General features: G+C 40.6%; 1 protein-coding gene across 7 annotated transcripts in view; it reads right to left on the reverse strand.

Annotated features, from left to right (window-relative positions):
* The window catches only part of CEP128 (centrosomal protein 128), a 300,038-nt gene that overhangs the window by 206,489 nt on the left and 68,062 nt on the right, over window positions 1–25,487 (reverse strand). For all 7 annotated transcript variants that reach the window (XM_061611884.1, XM_061611883.1, XM_061611887.1 and 4 more), the window contains one exon: window positions 4,207–4,557. In XM_061611884.1, coding sequence (XP_061467868.1) covers window positions 4,207–4,557 — 351 coding nt within the window. The remainder of the gene's footprint in view (window positions 1–4,206; window positions 4,558–25,487) is intronic.

Consider the following 25,487-nt stretch of genomic DNA (forward strand, 5'->3'; position numbering starts at 1 on the left):
GGCCTGAGAAGTGGGGGTGTGGTCTGGAAGAAGCCACAAGGGCTGGATACGAGTGGTCTGGAGAATCACATTTGGCCATGTGGCCTGAGGTTCCCCACCCCTGAATTACTGGGGAAATGGCCCACAATAGCACTGTTGAGAAAGGACAGCACCCCACCAAAGAGAGTAACGTTAACAGCCATTCCCATGAATTTAAGCAGCTGCTGAATTTTGCAATTGCCAGAAAATCTCTTTACTGACTGAGGGACATCACAAACAAAGCTTGTGCTATTGTATTTACTTACTCATTATTTAAGGTCATAAATATGTGCCTATGACAACTACGCCCCTCTAGAATCTGTTCAAACTAAATTCTTACGATCCATTCTTAGTATCCCAGCCTGCGTGCACAATTCCATCATGCGACTAGAAGCAGGAGTCACTAAAATAGAAACCCGCATGTGGATGTCCAGAGTAAAATTCTGGTTAAAAATGATGTTCGTTCTGGTGGGACTGGCTCCCCTAACGCTGCTCGATACCTTCCAGTCCAAGCGGAAACGATAATTAAATATGAAATTATCAACTTTAGGCTTCTCCACTTCTTTTATTCTTACACTAGCTCACACTAAAGCTAAAGCATGTATTATCCAACGAATCTTAGATGTAGATTTTCAAAATCATTTAGCTCTGGCCGCACTTTATCCTGACCTTAGCTTTAACTCTAGGGCATTTGTCCCTGCCCATTACCTGGCTACTCTGACTATTCCTAAGCTTAGGAAAGCTTTTACCCGTGCTAAGTTTAATATCCTACCCTCGGCACTTTTGGAAGGTAGGTTTAAAAAAATCTCATATACTGAGCGGCTCTGTCCCTGTGGATCAAGGGGCAGTTGAGACTGTGGGTCACATTTTGTTGCACTGTATATTTTATCGTTACCTTCGCTCTGCTTTAATTATCCCTATTTTACAAAACATTCCGGGTAAGGATGAGGCGTTTTATGTGACATTTCTTTTATCTGATCATACTCCCCAAACATCAGCCAAGGTAGCCAGCTTTTGTGCCGCTGCCATATGCTGTAGAAGGTACCTGACGAATGAATAATTAATCCAAGACCTAGTCCTGGTTTTAAAATTTAACTTTTTAAGTATTGCATCCTGGTTTGTAATGGAAAAGGCTTATCTGAACCTCTGCATTCCTGTATTTACTTGTTTTTTATGCTGTATCTTTTATATGCTGTATTTTTTTTTTATGCTGGTCTATGACCATAACAATAAACTCAACTCAACTCATTATTTACTTTACTGATTTATAAAAAGTTATGTGTTATTATTAATATTTATTTGCCATTTACTACAAAAATTGAGTCTCAAAGTGATTTACAATTTTCTAAAAAACATCCAATACAAAATTTAAAATACATCAAAATATAAAAGAACATTATTAACTAAAAGTGCTCATCCTACAATAACATAAGAAGGACACATCTTACCCTACCCAGCTATAAGATGAACACCAATCTGTTGCCTTGCTGACAGAAGTCACCCAAGGTAATGTAAAGCAACATAAAAACCATTAAAATGAGTAATAATGCAAAATACATTGTACAATTTTAAATGTTGCTTTCATTCCTTTAATATTGTTTATCACTTTCAATATTAAGATAAACAGGTAAAGTAGTAATAAATTTAAATAGAGGCTTCCCTCCCTCCCTCCCTCCCTCCGCTGACTCCACACTTTCCCAACACCTTGCACTTGGGTTGAAGTCAAATGCTCCCCTCTATCCCTGCAACCTTCTTTCCTGCTGTTGCCTTTCATTAATATTCCTGCAATTCAACTGACACCCCCACCACTGTAGTTACAATCAGCATCAATATTCTGAGATTGAGTCTTCCCCCTTGGAGGTTTGAGCATATCCAAGCTGTTTCAGGCTGTATTTTTACCTTAGATGGGCATCTTTTACATTCCAAGACATGGCATTTGCTTTGACAGAATATAAAATAAGTGAATGATTAATTATAAAGCATAGATGTAATGAAGTCCACCTGCTTGTCAGACCTGGATTACATCAGACTTGAGTCTCTCTAGGACGCATAACAGTCTCTCTCTGTCAAAACTGTCTCGTATGTTGGTTGATTATTTTTAAATTGCAATGAAATGTTTAATTATTGCTTTAAAATTTTCAGTCACCCAATGTCCATCTGCCATAATTATCCTCCTTATATGTTTTTACCTCTAGTGTGGAAGGACTAATCTCCTATTTTCACATTGCTAATTTTCCTCCTATACTTATCACATCAAAAAATGTGCTTCCTCTCTCAGTCTTCACAGGTTACTCCTGCCTTTGGACATCATTCAAGAACAATTAATTGAAATGCTAATTGCTATTTTAAATGCTAGTTTTTTCAGCTGATTACCAAAGATGAAAATTTCACTGTATTTGGACAGAGCTCTAAACCTGTAAGCATGATCACCTTGGACTGTTAACCAAACATGATGAAACAAGAAAAGGGGGTTCCCAAACAATCCCAATTATTGCATTTGAATGTAATGTTTAGAGAAAGAAAACAGACCAGGAAATGCTGTTTTGCCACTAGGTAAACTGTGCTCTTACTTCTATGGAAGGAGCAAATCAAAGCCTTTGAGAACTGTCATTTTAGTCTGATAAACCTTATTAGTCAGATCAGTGAGCAAACCCTTATCTTTCAGCTCAGAATAACTTTGGCTATAAGAGCAACTCCACACTTTAACAGGACAGTGGTTGCTGTGTGCACTCTAGCATTTCCTGAAGCAAATGCATGAAGTGGTTTGTGGGACTCCTGAAAGCATCTGGCTTGCCACTGTTGGAAACAAGATGACAGAGACCTTTAAGAACAGCTCTGCAGGAACAGACCAAAATGAAACAACAATAAGAAGATCAAGCCAAAATTCCACCTAGTCCAGCATCCTGTTCTCACAGTGACCAACCAGATGCCCGTGGGAAGCCTGCCAGCAGGACCTGAATACAAGAGCATATAGAAGAGATCTATGTGTGTACGCACTTCTTTAAACATCCATACACCTGTGACAAGATTCCAAGCCCAGTTTGGATTCCAGGTTACACTGGCAGAGAGAGCAAATGGTTTGTGTACACCTATTGGTTGTCCACATCTTACATATTTGCTGAAGAAGCTGTAGTGGCACACTGTCTATACACCATGTATGATGCAGAGCTGCCTTTAAAAGTGGTGGGGAGGGAATGTCAAGCACAGGGGCCAAATGTAGCCCTCTCATCCTATTTGGTCCTTGGAACTCTTTGCAAGGCTACATCCCTTACCAGCTCTGCTCCACACACCCCTTGAGAGCTTTTGCCTCCCTGGAATGTATTCTTGAACTGCAATAGCACCTCTTGCTTGCCTGGATGGAGGATAGAGATATTGGGGGAGGTGGTATTGTAGAAAGCTCTGAGTTTTGTGTGGCTGGAATATAGCCTGCTGTACAAAAGGTAAAAGTCACATCTGTTACTCTACATACTTTAGTCATGCCTCTGGTCATGCCTGCCTTTGCCTCTGGCAGCGCCCACTAATGGTATGCAGCCCCTGGAATGCGGCCCATTACAAAATGTAGCCCTAAGGCTGAATAAAAATCCCCTCCCCTGCTTCAACAATATGAAGACCAAAGAGTGCATATTATTTGGATGACTATAAGCAGCCAAATTTCTAAAAAGTCAGGTGGTGGTACTTCCAGACAGATTCTAAAAGTCACCATATCAAAGCCAACTACTAATAATTTTTGGGTTTACCTTACACAGGTCCAAAATTTGACCAGGCACCCTCTCCCCTCCGCACCCAAAAACAAGTACAGATACCATGTCAGCCACAACAGGATGACAAAATCTCCTTCTCATTTTTGAAGACGTTAAGATAAGATGGATCAGATCAAAAGGTCAATCTAGTCAAGCATCCTGTTTCCATCAGTGAATAGTTCAAAACCTTGCCTTTTGATTGAAATAAGTCATTCTATTACACCCCACACATATCTGCCTATTGCAGGTCATCTCTTCCCCCTCCTCCATAAAGCCCAGCACTAACTGACTGTTACTGGGTTTTTTTAAAGTTTGTAAATTTGTAAACAAATTTTATACATATTAATTTTCCAGAAGTCTTAACTTTACTGGGGAAGGATAAAAATACTCAGGTGTTCCTAAAACTGTTGGTTTGAAGGTAAAAGGAAAGAATAAAGAAATCCCATACCAGATTGTTCTTCTCCATCAACTGGTTGTGAAGTTCAGTCTGTTTTTCTGTTTCAAGTTCCAGTTTCTTACATTTTAGCTTCCAATGTCTAATAGATTCCTGAGCTTTCAGTTTTAACTCCTCCTTCTTCTTCTCATTCTCTAGCCTGAGTACTTCAGATTGCCTGAATTCAGCTAGGTACCTCTCTGCCTCTTTAGTCGACTCTTCCAGTTGCTGAGCCAGCTCATTAACCTGGAGTTCTGCAGCTCTGCATTCATTTTCACAGATCTTGTAGTTGCTCTGTATCTCCTTCAGCTGGCTCAGCATCCTTTGCTGCTGGGTCTCTCTCTTTTCCAAGTCAGAGGTTAAAACCTAGAAACCATCACAATATATTAAAGATTCCTCTTAGGGACCACAGAGATTTTACCATTTCCAGAGGAGTAGACATGTTAGTCTCTTGCAGCAAGAACAAAAGAATCTTGTGGCATTTACCATTTTTAAGACATTAGGCAGGGTGGGGAACCTATAGCCCTCAAGATGTTGCTAGAGCACAGCGCCCATCAACTCTGACCATTGGCCATACCTGGTTGGGGCTGATGGGAGCTGGAGTCCAGGAACATCTGGAGGGCCACCACGGGTTCCCCATCCCTGGCTTAAGCTTTTGTGGACCAGAGTCTACTTCAACATATGCATGAGGTATCCTAAATTGGCAAGCACACATGTGCACGCACACACGATGGGGGGAGTGTGAAGAATGAGGTCAGAGGGACACAAAATGGAAAAAGAGCTGATAATTACTTAAAAGCAGTGACTTTTAGTATTATTTAATAAGTTTATATCCTTTTAGGAAAAAAGCACCTCAAAGATGTACAAAAATGTAACCACTGAAAGCAGTAAAAAATATTTTTAAATGGTTTAAAGCCTCCAAAATACTTAAAATCCTAACTGACAAGGTGGTATTGGTGAATAACACAAATTGTATCTTTTTAACATTTTGGTGTTTGCTGCCCAGGGCTCCTTTGGGAGGAAGGATGGGATAAAAAATTAATAAATACTACTACTTCACATCCTGACACTGCTAAGCTAATTAGCATATGTAGTGCATGAAAAATCTTTAATCTCAATTCAAGCCACAGAAGATGGTACTGAAAATCCTGCTGAACTGTAATTTCACACAGGAGTTGTTGCTATAGAACCAAAGCCTTCAAATGCATGGAGAGCAACAGCAACAATTTTTCAACTCCCCATAACTATGCCTATTCAAGACACACTTCCTTACTACTGCCAATGATAACTGATTTTAATTGTCCCATGTTCATATCCACAAAATGGTAGCAAGTTTTACTGCCTGATTTGAAAACAGACATCTCTACTGTTCCATAATGCAAAATAAGCAGAAGTCACACACACATCTATAAAAAAAACCAAATATGTCTTGCCAAATTATATGTCTTCATTCTACAAAATGGTGGATTTTAAAACTTTTTATATCACCACAGTTTTTACATCATTTTTTCTGCCAGAGAACCACCCACGTTTCCCAAAGAACACCCTGCATATTGCAGAACATTCTGGAGAGGCACTAGAAGGCACACACAATCCATGTGGTATGGTGGATAAGACTCCTGGCTTATGTGAATGGGAAGCATGGTCAAGACCAAGGAAATGGGGAGAAATTTGATTCGGTTTGCATGTAAAGGTAAACTTACAGAATCTGCACTTTCTGAAATAATACATGAACCGTAACAGAGCTTTCCTTTGAAATTCACACCACTCTGAATTTTGCAATGCAGTTCTCCAGCCAAGCAATATGTACAAAAATCCATGTATAAATGCATATATTAGTGAAAATAACATACAAAATCTCATTATTTTAGGAGAGATTGCTGTGCTGATAAATTTTATGGAAAAGTAATTTTAAAAAAGCAAACCAAACAAATAGTTACACAACAGTGACTTATCACAGGGAAGTGTGTCTGCCATTTAACTTCTCACTGAAGAGTCCCTGGTCAGTTTCCCCACAACACAGCTCTGAAAACCATTGCTATAGGACAGATGTCAAAGCTTCCTAACAAATTATGCATGGTTAACTTTTTTTTAAGCCAATATTTTACCTAACTCTTGCAAAATACAATCAGTGTTTCAGCTGGTGAGTGACTTGAAATATTAAGGATCAATGTTATACACAAATGAAAACAAGAGTGCTGGTGCTACAGTTGTTAGTTTTAACTGGATTTTTTTTTAATTTGGACATTTTCTAAAGTGTAGGAGTCATCCTTTCCTTCCTTGGTACAAATGTACTTTTGTAAGACCATCAAGCATACTGGATAACCCTTCTTTCTCAGCTACCTAATAAACAATGTTTTATATGCTCAGTTGAGTTCAATTCCAAAGGAAAATTTGTATTAATTAAACATGATCTCCAAGGGCTATAGATTCAAATTCTGAACCTGGCAAGTGTGAGGGGTCATAGACAAAAAACATCAGAAATCATTAGATTTAGCTTTCCACAAATTTTGTAAAATGTCTCACCTTCAAACTTCAATGCTAGATTATTTTCCTTACAACAGCTGTAATTGTTTCCCATCTGGTGATTATTAACATACCCCAGTCCCACATAACAGCATCTTCAGCCTTTTTGGGTCATTAAAAATAATTATTTATCCACAAACACTATGAGAAAAGATCCTGTACATACCACCGTAGTTTCCATGTAGTAGTTAATGAAACAAGATTCAAAACTTAAGCAGAGCAGAAAAATGTTAAGATAAATTATCATGTAAAAACACTGAACAGTATTTCATTAGCACACACTAATGAATATTTCATTTTCTCCACACAAATACACAAAATCACACTTTTAATTGAGAGTATTTGCTGTAAAGCACATGGGTATATAATTAATTCATAGTCATCAACTATATGACTGCTTGGCAGCAGATCAGTCCTGATCCAAACTTATAAAATATTTATACAAAATGTGTATTCATGTATTTTACCATTTGGAAAACTAAATAGAGCTTATAAGGAGAAATAAATCTTCCTTGCTTTGCTTAAAATTGTTAGAAATTTATACTTGGGATATTTGGCTCAGCAGTGGATGCTCCTGTAATGTTCCTCCCCTGGCACCACCTGTCAGGCTCCCACCCGTGGCTACCAGCAGGAAGAAACGTAGTTTTTATTTTTCTCTAGCTCACCCTAGCACAAATCTCACAAGATCCCACTGCTAGGCAGCAGCACCAGTCACTCCCTGTAAACAATACTGCTAGAGACTTCACCTTAGTCCCCCTTCTGGCTTATTGTTACTTTGTGTCTGGGTGCACTTGCAGGCCACAACCCCCCTGTATCTTTGTGCCAATAAAGCATACAGCCCTGGATACTTGATGATACACTATCTTTTCACCGCTGCCACCATTTGATTCTGTTTCTCCGCCTTGGTAAATACCCTGCCCACCCTTCTGGTCTGTGAAAGCCCCAGCCAAGGATCAGGCTTTTGGTAAACCAAGAATAATATTTATTTATAAACACCAGGAAATAACAAGATTATGTAAGGTATGGTTAACAAGCATATGGTTTCATATAGTGTCACTCTTTATGTTTCTGGTCATATATATATATTGTCTAAATATCAGCCAAATACAATCCAAGCCTCCCTCAGAACTCTGCCAACCAACTCCTTCAAAATCCCTCTCATGAACCAACCGACCTCCTCAACAACAACTCCCCCTGACTCCTCTCATCCTCTCATTTATACCTTCAGCCATTCAACCACTCAACCAATCATCATACAGCATTCTCCAGCATTCTAGACCATGTACTCCCCCTCTCACTCAGTCACTTACCATATATCGCTTAATAAACCCGCACTTACCATATTTACAGTCATCAAAATACAGGGGCATCACAGCTCCCACCCCTTTATACTCAGTGCACTAAGTACGATGATAGATGGGAAAACAGTAAGAATCTTTCTGTAATGCTAGTGTTTGGTACTATAAAGATACATTGGTTGTACATGCTATAGCTGAACAATATACTTGAATCCATCAATTTCACAGGGCCTGAGTGCATATTTATGATCCACATGTCTTCCCTTGGGGTAGTACTTCTGTTGCAGTGATATTGGCTTGGATCCAACCCACCCACCCACAAGTGAAAGCTTTGGGGGGGGCTCTTGAGCATAATTTGGGGCAGGGTGGGAATTGCTAACACATACATATGCAGTGTGCAAGTTATTTTGTTTGCACACCTGGAAGTTGAGATCAGAGCATTAGATGCACCACAACTTGTATATGGAAAAATGTGATACTTCTGTAAATAGAGCAAACTTTTCCGTGGCAGTTGCAAAAGTTTCACTGGATATTGTCTCTCACATAACTCACAACAACTGATATGATCCCTCCTCCCAACACCCGGGCTATTTGGTGAATCTTTTTAAAAATATTCCTCAATAAATATGCACTTGGCTTCTGCACAACACCAATGTTACGAGTGCTCAAAATGACAAATTCTGAATTATAAATTCCTAGCCAAACTGGTAACAATTGCTGGATATTGGAGTATAAATAAAATACCTAAAAAAGCACACCATATAACAAAAAAAATATACAAATCTGAATCAGCTAGGTCTGGAGCTGGCTGTGTCCTGATGTGTGCACTGCTGGCCTACATGGTGAGACACTGAATGCTGCAGAGTGGAAGAACAAAAGGCAGAATTGTACTCATAGGCTCTAACGCAGCCTTTCCCAACCAGTGTGCCTCCAGATGCTGTTGGACCGCAACTCCCATCAGCCTCAGCCAGCATTGCCAATGGTCACGAAAGATGGGAATTGTGGTCCAACAACATCTGGAGGCACACTGGTTGGGAAAGGCTGTTCTAACAGGTTTCCACCTTCCAGGCAGCTCATTGGCTCCTCCACACCTGACATGAATGCTATAAATGCTTCCAGGTCAAGGCCTTGTCTGTACAGCTATTTATTTAATGAATTTATATCCCGCTTTTCCTCCCAAAAGGAGCACAGGGTGGCAAACAAGTGATAAAACATGAAAAAAATCCTTTTGAAAAAACTTTAAAACAAAACAAATTTTAAAACATCTTAATTACAATTGCAATACAGATGCAAACCAGGATAAGGTCTCTACTTTAAAGGCTGTTGAAAGAGGAAGGTAGGCATCGAAAAGACAACAGAGACACTGCCTAATATTTAAGGAGAGTGAATTCCAAACAGCAGGTGCCACAGTACTAAAGATGTATTTGCTATGTTTTGCGGAGCAGACCTTCTGATGAGATGGTATCTGCAGGAGACCTTCACCTGCAGAATGCAGTGATTGACTGGTTATATAAGGAGTGGCATGATCTTCCAGCTATCTGATTCACTGGTTGTGAACCTGCCTGGCAACCTTTGGTTTTCCTGCTCAACTTCCTCTCATTCTTCCATCTTCCCAGTCCCTTTACCAGCCAGCTTTCTTTACCCAGATTCCTTAGCTTGGATCAAAGCTCTCCCTGTACCTCTTCCTTCCTAAATCTGTCAAGGCTTGCTTATGGAATCTGTCCCAACTAGTCCCAATCCTGCAAGATTCATTTCAGCCCTCTGTGTGCTTTGCTCCATATAGCCCAGTGCGGAAAGAATGATAAATTTGTCACTGTGCTGAAATCTGTTGTGCACTATCATTATTCAATCTGAAAGGTCTAGTATACCTAAAACTAATTTCTATTGCTATAGCTGGCATGATTATGTTTGCTGCCAACATCACTAGTCCTGATTTATACAGCATCATCTTAAGTGCATGACTGTGTTCAATGACTTACCAATAAACTGCTAACAGTTGGAAAAATACTGGATTTGAAATTAGAATCCAATAACTTTGGTTGTAGATTTCTCTTCCTGGGATTTTTTTTTTCATATAAACTGAGCCCAATTTTGTGTTTCTGCCCATGCTTATCCTACAACGTACAAACCACATAGCTGGAATATTCTGCAGTGTTATTGAAAATATATCTGGTGCCTACAGTTACCCCCAAAACAACACTACTCACTAATTACTGCTTTTTGTATTCCAAAAAGTTTTAAAATAGTTAAAAAGTATTTTAAGGTTTAGAAAATTCATATTCCATTCCAAATCTAAAAGGTTTTAAGGTTGAAAAATAGAATGTTACATAGTTAGCCCAATACTGCCACACACACGTAAAACAGTTTTTATAGCAAAACTGTCAATACAATCTTAAGCCTCACATAATTTGAAAGAAAATTTTATAGGCAAAACGAATCAATTTCTAAATAGTAGTTTCTTAAAATATATATATTTTATTTAAGTTCTCTGAATGCTGCTAGTCTGGAAAAACAACAGTGTAGGAGAGAACTGTTGTCCTTATGCCCTGCTAGTGAGCTTCCTGGAAGCATCTAGTAGGCTATCGTGGGAAACAGGATACCAGACTAAATAAGATACAGCAGGGTTTTCTTACATTCCTACTTTATAATAGCTCAAAGTAGCTGAAATTAAATAAAACAGTTGAACATTTTATATTGAAACAGATTTTTGCCCATCTGGCCTAGTACCATCTTCTACAATTGACTGGCCTCTTCAAGGTACAGCTGCCCTATTCCCATGGTGCAAGTTTCCCCTTTACGACAAAGTCCACTAATAATTTAGTTCTTAAGTCTGTAGTCTTTCTTATCTTGACCCATTCCAGTCTGGGTTTAGGCCTGGTTATGGGACTGAATCGGCCTTGGTCACCTGGATGGATTACCTTTATTGGGAGAAGGACAGGCGGAGTGTAACCCTGTAACTCTTACTTGATCTCTCAGCGGCTTTTTATACCATTGACCATGGTATCCTTCTGGGGCAATTTGGTGAGATGGAGGCATTGTTTTACAGTGGTTCTGATCCTATCTCCAGGGTTGTTTTCAGAGAATAGCATTGGGTGATTGTCTTTTGGCCCCCTAGCAGTTGTGCTCTGGGGTGCCACAGGGCACCCTCTTGTCCTCCATGCTGTTTAACATCTATATGAAGCCCTTGGGAGCGGTCATCAGAAGCCCAATGGCATAGCCATACTATTCTTTATTTATTTATTTAAAATATTTCTATCCCGCCCTTCTACCCCACAATGGGGCACTCAGGGTGGCTTACAATAAAATCACACACACATAATAACATTATACAGAATAAAAAACACAAGACAAAACAGTAAGTTAAAATACATAAAATACATAAAATACAAATATTTATAATACATAAAATACAATAAAACACAATAAGCATATATACACAAACAAACCGAGAAACCTACATGTATATATATGACTACAAATATGGGGAGATAATGGTAAAAACATATCTGACAGATGGCTGTCCAGTTAATTCTTGAAGGCTTCCAGTGCTCGAGAGACCACCACCTCTCTAAGCCATTGGTTCCATTGTCGCACTGCTCTAACAGTTAGGAAGTTCTTTCTGATGTTCAGTTGAAATCTGGCTTCCTGTAACTTCAGCCCATTATTCTTGCCACTATTTCCACTGCTATGGCTCTGGAGGCAAACTGTGTCACATCCATAGTGCATCTACCATAAACGCAATTACCCTTGTGATTTTGAGGGAGATGTTTCTAAGTCAGTCTGGATCTTGATTGGGATCCACTAGAATGTAATCTGTCCAGTTTGGTTGTTCTTGGTAAAACGATGCTGTGCACAATGCTTGCAAAGCCAATTGCTGATGCTTTGTGTACTTTCTTTAGCATGAGGTCTACTTTGCTTTCTGTCTATTGATGCTATCTCCAACAAGTGTTCTATCGCTGCTGACATCAACTTCCACTTTTCTTGATTCTCATGGAGTGGGGATGTGTTTGGAGGTAAAGACTGAAATCTGTTTGGAGGTAAAGACTGAAATTCTATTTTGTACCCATAACATATTGTTTCCTTTACCCATTAATCCACTGAGATAGGTGCTTCCATGGCTGGAACCTTCAGTTGCTCCATTATTTCTAGTTCCAGCATGTAATATTTGCTGGCGTAGGACAATTATTTCTTTGATTGTAGTGGTGATTGCCATTCTGCCTTGAACAGTTTCTTTAACAAGTTTGGCACCCTCACTACCCTTTTGGTAGATTTGAGTTGTGTTGTGACTGTTGCTACCCTTGATGATATGGCTGGTGTGGATTCAGACTCTGTTCCTTTAAGTTCCAGTGTGGCCATGGCTTTCATGAGCAATGGCATAAAGAGTGCAACCTGGAACAGTCCTGTGGAAATTTGTTCTTCCACAGTGGAGTCCTCGCTTCATTCAGCATCTTCTGTATCTGGGATACTGTTGTGTAGTTTGTTTTCTCCCGATCTGTCATTCAGTAGATGAACAGATCTTGAATCTGTTGAGTTTACTTTCACTTGATCCCTAGGGGTATCATGAAGCACCAGGAAAAAGTGCTTGATTTGAAATATTTACTGGCACTGTTAATGGTTGCATACTGGACACAGCGTGTTGATCATGTCAGGTCCCACCCAGAGAAGTTCTTATCAGAGGAAGACCAGGAGGCTCCAGTCTTAGACCAAGCCCTGGCTCCATCTGAAGGTGAGGGGCCAGGGTCCTATGATGAGATCCAGAACAGACCGTCTGCACCGGGGCAATTCGGCCTTTGACATCAAGGCTGAACAGACCCTGAGCCCAAGGAATAGGCATTGCCTCCAATGCCAGATGGAGAGACAGCCGATCCAGAGGAGTGCCTGACCATAGGTCCAGACTCCATGGGAGTAAAGGACTCCTCGGGAGTAAAGGACTGACTGCAGATGATGTATGGGAGTTAGATAAGGTTTGGGGTGTGGTTCAGCTGCTCCAGCATACAAAACCTACTGCTAGGCTAGAAGCAGCACTGGAAAAACAACTATATTTCAGCTCTGTACCTCACCTGGCTAAAGACTGTCTGTGCACCCTTACCTGTGCGACTTATAGATTGCTTGGCTTCTGACCCCAGACTGCTGTGACCTTGATTCTTGCCTGACCCCCTTGGTTTTGAGGTAGACTGTGGACTCTGACTTTGGACTGATCCTGGATACTGCCCTTGTGCTGGCCACACTTGTGTTTCTGCTGATGAATCTCTCGCCTTCTTAAGCAGTCCAGTGAGGACAGGACAGATCACAATTAATACTGGGCCCTGACATGTTATTTGATAATATAACTCTGGTGATATTTGTGCCATTAAGGCTTCTTTAAGTTGTCAGATCAGGATTGCAGGTAACGACCAATTTTTCTCCTGTTGCTGTTGTTGTATCCCACTCTGTCCAGAAGTGACAGCAATTGGAAAAGGCACAAATGTGTTATCATGCATTATAGAGTTAAAATACTGAATTTGTACACTTGATTGTACACATGGTGGCACCTGTGTCCCTGTACTATCATTAAAAGGCTGTTTTTGCATCCCTTGACAAGAGGGGGAAGCAGACACCATAACATTGGTCCTACAGTGATATAACCTGAACTGACCAGAGGTGGCAGCTCAGTCAATTCTTTTCAATGCAATATAATTTTTCTCAATAAGGCTATCACCTGGTTGTTTACTGGGGACCCTGAAGTTAAAGGTAAATGTGGAGCTGGAGCCTCATTCAAATCCTCTTCAGGACTGTCCTGGTCAGACAGTTCCTCTTCATTTAATACTTGTAATCTTGTCCATTTGATCTCCACAGCTGCTCTGCAGTCATTTCCTCTCTCTGCTAGACAGAAAGGCTTTGGATTAAAGTCTCTCTTTGCCTGTGTTTGCTGACACTACCATAACTCCACTTGGGCTGTAGCATGCTCCTGAGCTCACTAACATGACTGCTGTGAAGCATCGCTCACTCCATGTTGTCCAATCACTGGTGGGTTTTTTGGAAATCCAACATGGTAGGCATTACTTGTCATGCCACGGCTGAGCCCTTCCACATGCTTAAGCACATCCTTCTCTGTTGGCTCCTGATTTCTTAACAGTTTTATGCATTATGTCTGGTTGCCGGAGCTCAAATTTAACACAGAGAGACTTTGCTGGAGCTCAGATTTAAATGGAGGGGCTTTGCGAGGATCAGTAAAGCTCAATTCAGCTGTGATTACTTAGGCACGAGTCTAAACAATACAGTTCAATTTATTAACCTTTACAATTATTTTAATTTTATTCTTGTAAATATCAAAAAGATTAATTAGTAGCTATTTATTAGTTGGGAATGAAATTAAAAACTAACAATCACTTAACACAATTGATTAGTTGAGAATCAGTATATTAAATTCATTGGGTGTGGAAAAGCACAGTATAATTAATTGGCTAGAGCACAGGAAATTAGAAAATTTACTTAGAGGAGTTTAAGGTGCTGACGGCAAAAGGCAGACTAGCTGTAGTAGAAAACACCATGGTAAATCCCAGTAAGGGTTACGAGAAGTAGAAAGAGCAATCGCAATAAAGAGGCAGTAAAGAACAAGGGATTTCAGAAGGAAATCACCCTGTGTTTTATAGATTACAGCAAAGCCTTTGATTGTGTAGATCATGAAAAACAATGGAATGCTTTAAAAAAAATGGGGGTGCCACAGCATCTGATTGTCCTGATACACAACCTATACTCTGGACAAGAGGCTACTGTAAGGACAGAATATGGAGAAACCAATTGGTTCCCCATCGGAAAGGGTGTGAGACAGGGGTGTATTTTATCACTCTGTTTATTTATTTAATCTGTATGCAGAACATATCATATGGAAAGCAGGATTGGACCAAGATGAAGGAGGTGTGAAAATTGGAGGGAGAAATATCAATCATTTAAGATATGCAGACGATACCATACTACTAGCAGAAACCAGTAATGATTTGAAATGAATGCTGATGAAAGTTCAAGAGGAAAGCACAAAAGCAAGACTACAGCTGAACGTGAAAAAGACTAAAGTAATGGCAACAGAAGATTTACGTAGCTTTAAAGTTGACAATGAGGACATTGAACTTGTCAAGAATTATCAGTATCTCGGCACAGTAATTAACTAAAATGGAGACTATAGTCAAGAAATCAGAAGAAGGCTAGGACTGGGGACGGCAGCTTTGAGAGAACTAGAAAAGGTCCTCAAATGCAAAGATGTATCACTGAACACTAAAGTCAGGATCATTCAGACCATGGTATTCCCGATCTCTATGTATAGATGTGAAAGTTGGACAGTGAAAAAAGTGAGTAAGAGAAATATCCACTCATTGGAAATGTGTTGTTGGAGGAGAGCTTTGCGGATACCATGGACTGCGAAAAAGACCAATAACTGGGTGTCAGAACAAACTAAACCAGAACTATCACTAGAAGCTAAAATGATGAAACTGAAGTTACCATACTTTGGACACATAATGAGAAGACATGATTCATTAGAAAAGAAATTAATGCTGGGAAAAACAAAAGGGAGTAGAAAAGAGGAAGACCAAACAAGAGATGGATTGATTCCATAAAGGAAGCCACAGACCTGAACGTACAAGATCTGAACAGGGTGGTTCATGAGAGATGCTACTGGAGGTCGCTGACTCATAGGGTTGCCTTAAGTCATTATGTGCCTTCACGTCGATTACAACAACAATGTATGGATGTGAAAGTTGGACAGTGAAAAAATTGGATAAGAGAAAAATCTACTCATTTGAAATGTGGTGTTGGAGGAGAGCTTTCCGCATACCATGGACTGCAAAAAAGACAAATAATTGGGTGTTAGAACAAATTAAGCCAGAACTATCACTAGAAGCTAAAACGATGAAACTAAAGTTACCATACTTTGGACACATAATGAGAAGACGTGATTCACTAGAAAAGACAATAATGCTGGGAAAAACAGAAGGGAGTAGAAAAGGAGGAAGGCCAAACAAGAGATGGATTGACTCCATAAAGGAAGCCACAGACCTGAACTTACAAGATCTGAACAGGATGGTTTATGATAGATGCTATTATAGGTCACTGATTCATAGGGTGGCCATAAGTCATAATGCACTTGAAGACACGTAACAACAACAACAAACAGTCACACCAATACAGCAAGGAACACATGTACTTAACCCAGATAAAGGCTGGCCTCCACACAGTCCCACACTTTCTCAAGGAACTCACAACCTTCCAGTGATGCAAGCAATTCAAAAGGCCAGAAGCATTAGCAAAAAGGCAACTTGTTAACTAAATGAGTAAAAATGTCTGCGCAAACAGTTAAGTTTTAACTTGTTGCCAAAATGATAAAAATGTTGTGCCAACCACATTTCTAAGGGGAGCCCATTAAACAAGGTAGGTGCCACTGCAGAGAAGTTGCTCTCACCTCAGCACATAACATATCTTAGCCAATGATGGAATGCAGTAAAGAACCTCCTCCAAAAATCTTAAGGCATGGGAAGCATGATATAAGGAGAGACAATACTTTAGATATTTGAGTCACAAGCCAATTAGAGCTTTGTAGGTAGGCACCAGGAGCTTGAATCTGACCCAGAAGCAAATAGTCAGCCAATGTAATGCCTTCAGAATCATAATGCAATTCCATCTGGCTGTAGCAGTTCCATTTCTGGCAGCTACATTCTGAACAAAGTGAGGGGCCATGTTTGCAGATGATACTAAATGGTTCAGGGTTGGTAAAACAAAAAGCGATTGCGAAGAACTCCAAAAGGACCTCTCCAAACTGATTGAATGGACAGTAAAATGGCAAATGAAATTCAATATGAACAAACATATAGCCATGCATATTGGAGCAAAAACTCTTAATTTCACATGATCAGGAATGAAACCTTGGGAACTTAGTGGATAGCCTGATGAAGATGTCCACCCAGTGTGGCAGCTGTGAAAAAGGCAAATTTTATTTATTTATTTATTATTTCATATATATCCCACCCTTCCTTCCACCATGCTAGGGATCATTAGGAAAGGTTTTGAAAATAAAACTTCCAATATCATAATGCTGTTGTATAAATCTGGTGTGGCCACATTTGGAATGCTGTGCACAGTTCTTGTCACCTCACCTCAAAAAGGATATTGCAGAGTTGGAAAAGGTTCAGAAAAGGGCAACCAGAAGGACCAAGGGGATGGAGCGACTCCCCAATGAGTAAAGATTGCAGCATTTGGGGCTTTCTAGTTTAGACAAAAAGTGAATCAGAGGTGAAGTGATAGAAGTGTATAAAATTATGTATGGCATGGAGAAAGTGGACAGAGAAAAGTTTTTCTCCCTCTCTCATAACACTAGAACTTATGGACATCCAATGAAGTTGAATGTTGCAATATTCATGACAGACAAAAGAAAGTACTTCTTTACACACCAGATGGTTAAACTATGGAATTCACTACCACAAGAGGCAGTAATAGCCACCAACTTGGATGGATTTAAAAGAAAATTAGATGAATTCATGTAGTATAATGCTCTCAATGGCTCCTAGCCATGATGGCTACACTCTGCTTCCATAGGCAAAAGCAGTATAATTCCAAATACCAGTTGCCAGAAGCCGCAGGAGGGCAGAGTGCTCTTGGACTCAGGTCTTGCTTGTGGGCTTCCCATGAGCATCTGGTTGGCCACTGTGAGAACAGGATGCAGGACTAGATGGGTCATTGGCCTGATCCAGCAGGCTCTTCTTATGTTCTTAAGCTTCCAGACCATCTTCAGGGGAAATCCCAAGTACAATGCATAACAGTATACCAACCGGGGTGTTACCAGAGCATGAGCCACTCTGGCAAGGCTATGCTTCTCCAGGAACAGCTGGAGCTGGTAAAGCAGCAAAATGCTGAAAAAAGGCACCCCACACCAGTAAGGCTGCTTAGCCCTGTAATGACAAGACTGGATCAAACAGTACCTCCAGACTTCATACCTTCTCCTTCAGGAAGAGTGCAGCCCCATTTAGAGTTGGCTGTATACCATTGAACCGCACTGTCACTGAGTCTGTTTTCCATCAAGTCTGAAAAACTGTAACTAGGGGGAGTTATGTCTTTGCCCAGTCTGGGAACAGACTGCCAAGGCCGTTGCTATGGTAACCATCGCGATAGACTGGGAAAAGTTCTAGCAGCTATCTGTGTTAAGCTGTGTCTTCTGTGTATTGCCTCTGAACTGAGAGGTTCTCTTCTGTGTTTACCTTTGGAGAGAGATGTACCAGAAGGGGGGTGACTGAAGAAACTCTACATGTATTTACTCTTAAGCCTTTGGCCGTAATGTCTTAATAAAGACTCTTAACATGATCTAATGCTCTGAAGAAGTTTCTTGCTCAACTTAACTCCAACGTAATGTATGCTGTTTCACGCAACAATGCACACACGTCAACAGGTGTTACCAGAGCATGAGCCACTCTGGCAAGGCTATGCTTCTCCAGGAACAGCTGGAGCTGGTAAAGCAGCAAAATGCTGAAAAAAGGCACCCCACACCAGTAAGGCTGCTTAGCCCTGTAATGACAAGACTGGATCAAACAGTACCTTCAGACTTCATACCTTCTCCTTCAAGAAGAGTGCAGCCCCATTTAGAGTAGGCTGTATACCAGGCATGAGAACCACATACCCACAACTCCTCCATCTTGTTGGGGTTCAGCACTCTGTTGACTGGCCCTCATCCAGCCTCACCTGACTGTGATCCCCCCTTTCCTCTCAGTTCCCATTTAGGATTTCTATAGACCTCAACACTCTGAATAGGTTTTTCGAAGACCACGGGAAAGTTACTTTCCGCCCGCCCCTTTACAGGTGTATTTACTGTACTTTCACTAAAGAATCATTAAAATAATTGCAAATCCACTTAAACACAAAGCAGAAAAGCTATTACACCTGACAAGTGACTTGTGTTTCATGCTTTCTGTATGCTGATGAAATTACTAAATTAAATATTCTAGTCCTTAATATTTGTATTATTTAACAGCAAACCCCAGCATCTTCTATAACTTCATTCAAAGCCTATGAAGTCCATTCTAAATCATACTGTAGGTATTTGAATCAGTAAGTGGTCAGCCTGCCTAGGGACACACCGATTTCAGATTTGCTCAGCCAATAAATGTTAACATGTTACGCTGTGTTCTCATTTCCCTAATCAAATTTTAACTTTTTGTAAGATATTTGACAATTGCTGTGAAGTGCTATTTAAACAATGAAGAGCCTAGAAATTTGATGCTTACACTTTCATTACCAAATTAAGAGGATATAGTTCCCCAATATGCTGTTCGTCTAAATACTGCAGCTAACAATAAAGGAAACCCTGAAGTAAAAGGGAGGAGACACAAAACATTATGGTATGAAAATCTCACCTCTGGACATCTGAATTAAGTTACATGCATGCACAGATAGCCATTAAATGTGCAGGCTGCTGCTTTCAGCACTGATCCCAATGTATAATTAATTAAATTTATCCTCACAACACCACTGTGGAGGCTGGTTAGACTGAGTGGTCACCCAATTAGCTTCATGGCTGAGAAGGGATTTGAAACTGGGTCTCCCTAGTCGTAAGTCCAACACTATAGCCACAACACTCAGTGCCAGTGCCCATGCTTTGCACACAGCCAAATGTATGGGAAGCTTCCAGCACTTTCTTGTTTGCCTCCACTCTCAGCCACTGGTTAAGAAAAGGAGGGGGTATCCCTGCCACCACCCTCTTACTGAATATTAGCATTGGCAATATCCAGTTTTTGAATGATAGTGTACAGGAAAAGCAGCTAGGAGCATCATTGTAGAACCATAGTCATACAATCATGGGGGTATTATTACTATGACAATGCTCAATGTAGCTGTATTTGAGATGAGGCACAGCAGTTCACTAGATATAGTCCAGCAATTAGTGTCACTGTTGCTGTACTGTCAGCTAGGCATGATAGAGCAGGGCTCCCAATGAAAGATATTGGCCTGATTTGCACGCCACTCTAAACCAGTTAAGCTTAACTTTGGTTTAAAGATGAGCACACGGCACACTAGTGTACAGTGCAAAAATTGCTCCTCCCCTACTCCTGCTGCTGCCACCATGGTTCTTGGTGTACCATGAGCCCAGGTTCAGATGTAACACTAAGCCAAACCATGGCTTAGTCCCTGGCAGTTACAGCTGAGCTTAAATATGGTTTAAAGTGTTGTGTGAAGTTGTCAGGTTGCTGAGAGAAGACAGGTAGAATTGGGCAAAAGTAATGTCAGTAGAAAACCTTTGCCTTCCCTCTTTTGTCTCTTTACTTGACTCCTTCAAAATTATGCTCTTAAAAAGAAGTAAGAACTGAGTAACAGATGCCTGGGAGATAGAGAAAAGCTGAATATGACATGGCTGTGCTGACAGGCAAGGCATGTGGAGATTCTGGCATAAAAGACATGAGTGCAGATGGAAGATTCTCCATGCCTATTCATCCCACTTTGCTGCTATGCACACAAAGTGATAGAGCATACAATTGCAGCCTTGCCCTCAGCATTTTTCATACCAGAAGAGAGAGGTGGGAAGAACGTTCTCTTTAAGATAGAATGTTGGAGACACCAATGCTCATCAGTAAAGAAGAAAAATGTCTTCTGATTCTACATTTCTCATCCTATAGTAGAATGCACTGAGATTTCAAACTTCATCTAATCTCCCTGGAAGAAACATTTTACTTCCTTCTCCTACTCTCATTACCAGGAAAACACAGTGAACCAACATAATGTGCACATGGCTCAACTAACTAGCTCTGTTAGAATGGATTCAAAGGAAAACAGAAGAGTGAATTTAAAAAGCCAAACAGGAAAATCTTGTCTTCACTGCTCCAGTGTTTTTGGAACACATTACAAAAAAAACCCCAAATATCCCTGTTGAGAATGTAAATCAGCATTCATTTTTTCAGCATCTAGCACAAGCAGTAATGATAGCCAGCAACTTGGATGTCCTTAAAAGAGGATTCATGGAGAATAATTCATGGAGAAGAAGGCTATCAATGGCAACTAGCCACAATGGCTACATTCTACTTCCATTTCCAGAAACAGTATGTTTCTGAATACCAGTCCCTGGGAATTAGAAGAGGTGGGAAGCCTGCTCAGGTTTTGCTTCTAGGCTTCCCACACACATCTGGTTAGCCACTACGAGCATAAGATGCTGGACTAAATGGACCATTGGTCTGATCCAGCAGGTTCTTATGATTTTAACATCAAAAGGCAATTCACTGAAACCTCCACATCAAAATTAAATACAAAGCTCTACCATTAGTTGCCTGTGCAAGTTAGACTTTTGTTTTTGAGGTGGAGATGTGTGAGTGCATAAATTAGGAAAATCTGGTAATTCCAATAACGCATCTCATGAGCCCCATTGGCTCTGCTGCAACCAATTTATTCACTTGTTACATCATATGCCATCTTAGTCTGTGGGAAGGACTGAAGGTAGACCCTGTAACTGATTTTATTTCCATCCCCTTTTCATTTTTTACCTCTTTAGGCCCTTTTACTATCATTCCCTTATTTTTCTTAATTCTATTTTATGTATTTTTATGTTTTAGTGTTTTTGTGATTTTATTGTGTATGATTTTATTGTGAGCCACCCTGAGTGCCCTATTGTAGGGTGTAATGGTGGGATAGGAATGTTTTAAATAAAATAAATAAAATCTTTTCTCCAAGGAATTCAAGGTGGTGTACACGGTTGTCTTCTTTCCCATTTTATCAATGGGGTAGGTTACGCTAAGAACCTGTGACTAGCCCAACGTCACCCAGTGAGCTGAGCTGGGTCTCCCAGGTCCTAGTCCAACATTCTCACCACTGCACCACACTGGCTCTCCATGATCATTTGGTTCCTCCCCCTCTCAGAACTGCTTCCATCTGCAGCCACTTCACCCAGCTGAATCAAAGTGAGAGGCAAGAGAGTAAGCTCCCCCACACCTTTCACTGGCTTGGTTGCGAGCAAGTGCCATTTGGCACATCACACACTCCCCATCAACTCTCTCCTACAGTGTCCAATTCTCCTTGTCATTATGCAATAATATGAAAGAGTTGGTACCCCCTCTCCATTTCTTTTTTGTATCATATCTCCTAGATTGGCATCATCAAGGGAGAAGAGCAAACCATCAAGCCCCCTCCTGTGAGGATTCCAACTGTCATCAAGACAGTTATCTGAAGGGAAAATTGTGAGGCAGGAGCTGCCCTGTCCTCCTGGGTTGGACATTTGTCACTTGTTCTACTACTGGATGTGATCAGGGAGGAGAGGAGGAGGAAGAGAGTGCTTCCAGGTTGGTCCTTTTCAAGGCAAAGAGAACTGCCACTGACATCAGCGAGGGAGGAGGGCACTCCTGACTGGGATTTTTTTTCCAGGAATCGGTTGCTGTCCAAGGCAGCCAGAATCTGTGCAGAAAAGAACTATAAAACTTTAATAATGGATGACTTGAAGGCACATAACAACAACAACAACTGGTTGCTTTTTCCCTCCCCCAATCCCTTTTCCACATGTGTCATGAATTTAAGATAGTAAGCCCCACAGCAGGGACAGTCTTAATAGCATGTTTTGTAAACTGCTCAGGGATCTTGTTTGGCTACAGAGTGGGGTATAAAAGGACTAAATAAAGATACCAAAGCAAACCTGCTGCACCATATTTATACTGACCTGGGAAGCAGAGGAATTAGCAAAGGAGAGGGAAGAGGAGGAACACATAGGCCTCTGGATTCTCCCAATCACCAAACCATGGTTTGGCTATCAAGCACTGTTTAAGGAACAATCATGTAACCTTACTTAATTACTAACTCCTTCATTATACAGCCATGAGAGTGGCTGTATACTATAGTCAGTATGGATTGTCCGCATTCCGTAATGTTAAATTGAAAATACCCCCATGCCATCCTGATGCTTCCCATAAGCTCATTTCAAAACAAAACCTTACAACACTTATAGTCCTGAACTCAGAAACGCTTGCTTAACAACCCTCTAAATTTTCATGGTGACACACAAAACAGTCAGAGAGAATCGAGAGTCCAACGTGTAAAAAGAGGGAGAAAACCAGACCCCTTCTGGATGTTTTTCTGTCCAAGTTCTCATAATCTGTTGAAATTCATTAAAAATCAGCCATGTTCACAGAGGACCTGTAATCCTATTACTAACCTTGCCCCATACTCTGACCTTCATCTTCTGCAGTATAAAAGTTTAAAAAATGCCTGGCTGATTTTTAATTAACTTAAGAAATTTAGCATTGAACTTAATGTTAACATCCGGCATACTCAGTAAGAACCAACTCTCAGTGTTCTAAAAGCCAGACTCACAGCTGCTGGACTTGCCTAATCAGGGAGTCACACCCACACCAGACCTTGATTTCACTTTAAACAGTTTAGTGCATGAAGGGTGCTGAGAGAAGACACTTATTCCCCTGACAGAGCTCTAGTGACCAGAAAGATTTAACAGCCAACCGCTCTGATTGAAGGTCTGTGACGGGAACAGCGCATCTCCTAGCAACTCTTAGCACTCTTCATTAACTATACTTCCCAAGATTCTTTGAGAGAAGTCATGACTGTCAAAAGTGGAATAAAGGTCTGGTTTGGATGTGGCCAGGGACAGCTTTGGTTTAAATTTGGGTAGGAGACTACATATGCCTGCTGTAGAATAAAAAGGTGAGGGAAACCCTGAAAAAGAACAATACTGTTCACGATGTTTTCCTTTTGGAAAAGAAAGGGGCTTCCCCTTTGCCCAGTGCCCACCCACCCAATCTCCTCCCCTCCCCCTCTTCCCCTCCCCCAAGTCAGTTTCACATATCCTAAGCATGACTGCACAAGAGCAAATCCCATTGAACTCAAAAAGCATGCAATGATCAAACCCACCCTCCCCTCCCTTTTACCCCTCCCTTTTGCTCCTTCCCTCCCCCTTCCTTCACCCCTCCCTCTCCCTCCCCCATCCCCTTCCAGTCCTCTCTGGTCAGTTTTACCTATCCTAGGACTACAACCTGGGAGACCAGGGTTTGAATCCCCACATAGCCATGAAGCTCACTGGGTGACCTTTGGCCAGTCACTGCCTCTCAGCCTCAGAGGAAGGCAATGGTAAACCACCTCTGAATATTGTTTACCATGAAACCCCTATTCATAGGGTCACCATAAGTCAGAATCAACTTGAAGGCAGTCCATTTCATTTTCAAGCATGATTGCATGGGAGTAAAGCCCATTGAACTCAATAAGCATGCAAATGATCAAACCTGCCCTTCCCTCCTCCTCCTCACCTCCTTTTTACCCCTTCCCATGGTACATGTTGACACGTTACCAAATTCTTCCAAGCTACACAGGAAGTAAATTGGACTGTGAAAGCCCAACCCAAATTGTGTTTGCATTTTGACAAATTTGTAGGGCATTTCAAGATCTCAGAGAGGAGGTCAGGTCTGCTGCTCCCTTGGTGTATTCACTATAGCTGCCCAATTTCCCTGCTTTTTAAAGTCTGATAGAAATATCTGTGGGCTATAGGTACGTCCTTGAACCGCAAGGGTTTTTGCCTATTAGTGAATATAATTTAAACACTTCGTTATTTCACTTGTAAAGCTTCTTGAAATTAGGTAAGTCAACTATGGGGTTATTTTTTGTTCAGCTGCCTCCAAGGTGATGGGAAAGGAGCAGATTAAATCAAAAACAACCACTGATGTGGGGATAATAGGAATTCTTATGAATACAAATAGCTTCTGAAGGTTAATGAGGTTCAAGAAGAGAATGAATGTATTTTGTATGTACACTAAGTGCTCCCATTTAAGGTCCAGGAAATTTTTGAAAGGTACATTAGCATAAGTTAAATTAATTTTTTATTGTCAATTGTAAAATATCCACCAAACAAGTGTCACACAATTGCTTTATAAAGTTCAACAGATGTCCATACAATAAAATAAAGCAAAATTAGTAACTCTCCATTAATATTATTTTAATATCCCCCCCCGGCCTTTTCTGCCCACTTGCTGCACAGGGTTTTTTTATGCATCCCACATCTTGAATCCACATGATTAACTGTGCTGATTCTGGCCTGTGAATGCATCCCTATGGTTATAGTTATTACTACTTATTACGTCTTTATCCCACCTTTCCACCTAGGAGCTGAGGGCAGCACACATGGTCCTTTGTCTCATTTTTGATTCAAAACAACCTTGTAAGGTAGGAGGCTTGAGAGATAACACAGCCCAACAAAAAAAATATTTTTTTTTAGTTGCCAAGGATGTTTGAATGGCTTTAGGGTATTTTGGGGGTGCTAAATCCAAAAATGACATTAGTTTTGCCGAATTGGCTCTAGTTTTTGAGATAATGGATACCCCTCAAATGATGATTGTACCCCAATACATATGCAGCAGGGTTTGGTCTGTCTTTTTACTCTTGAACATTGTTTTGCAAGTTTATCCATTGCATATAATATCATATTGATACTTTTTTTTTTGAAGAGGAATATGAGTTCGTCACGAAGAGGCTGCTTAAACA

This window comes from Rhineura floridana, chromosome 2 (genome assembly GCF_030035675.1).
Source record: "Rhineura floridana isolate rRhiFlo1 chromosome 2, rRhiFlo1.hap2, whole genome shotgun sequence".
In the NCBI taxonomy this organism is placed as follows: Eukaryota; Metazoa; Chordata; class Lepidosauria; order Squamata; family Rhineuridae; genus Rhineura; species Rhineura floridana.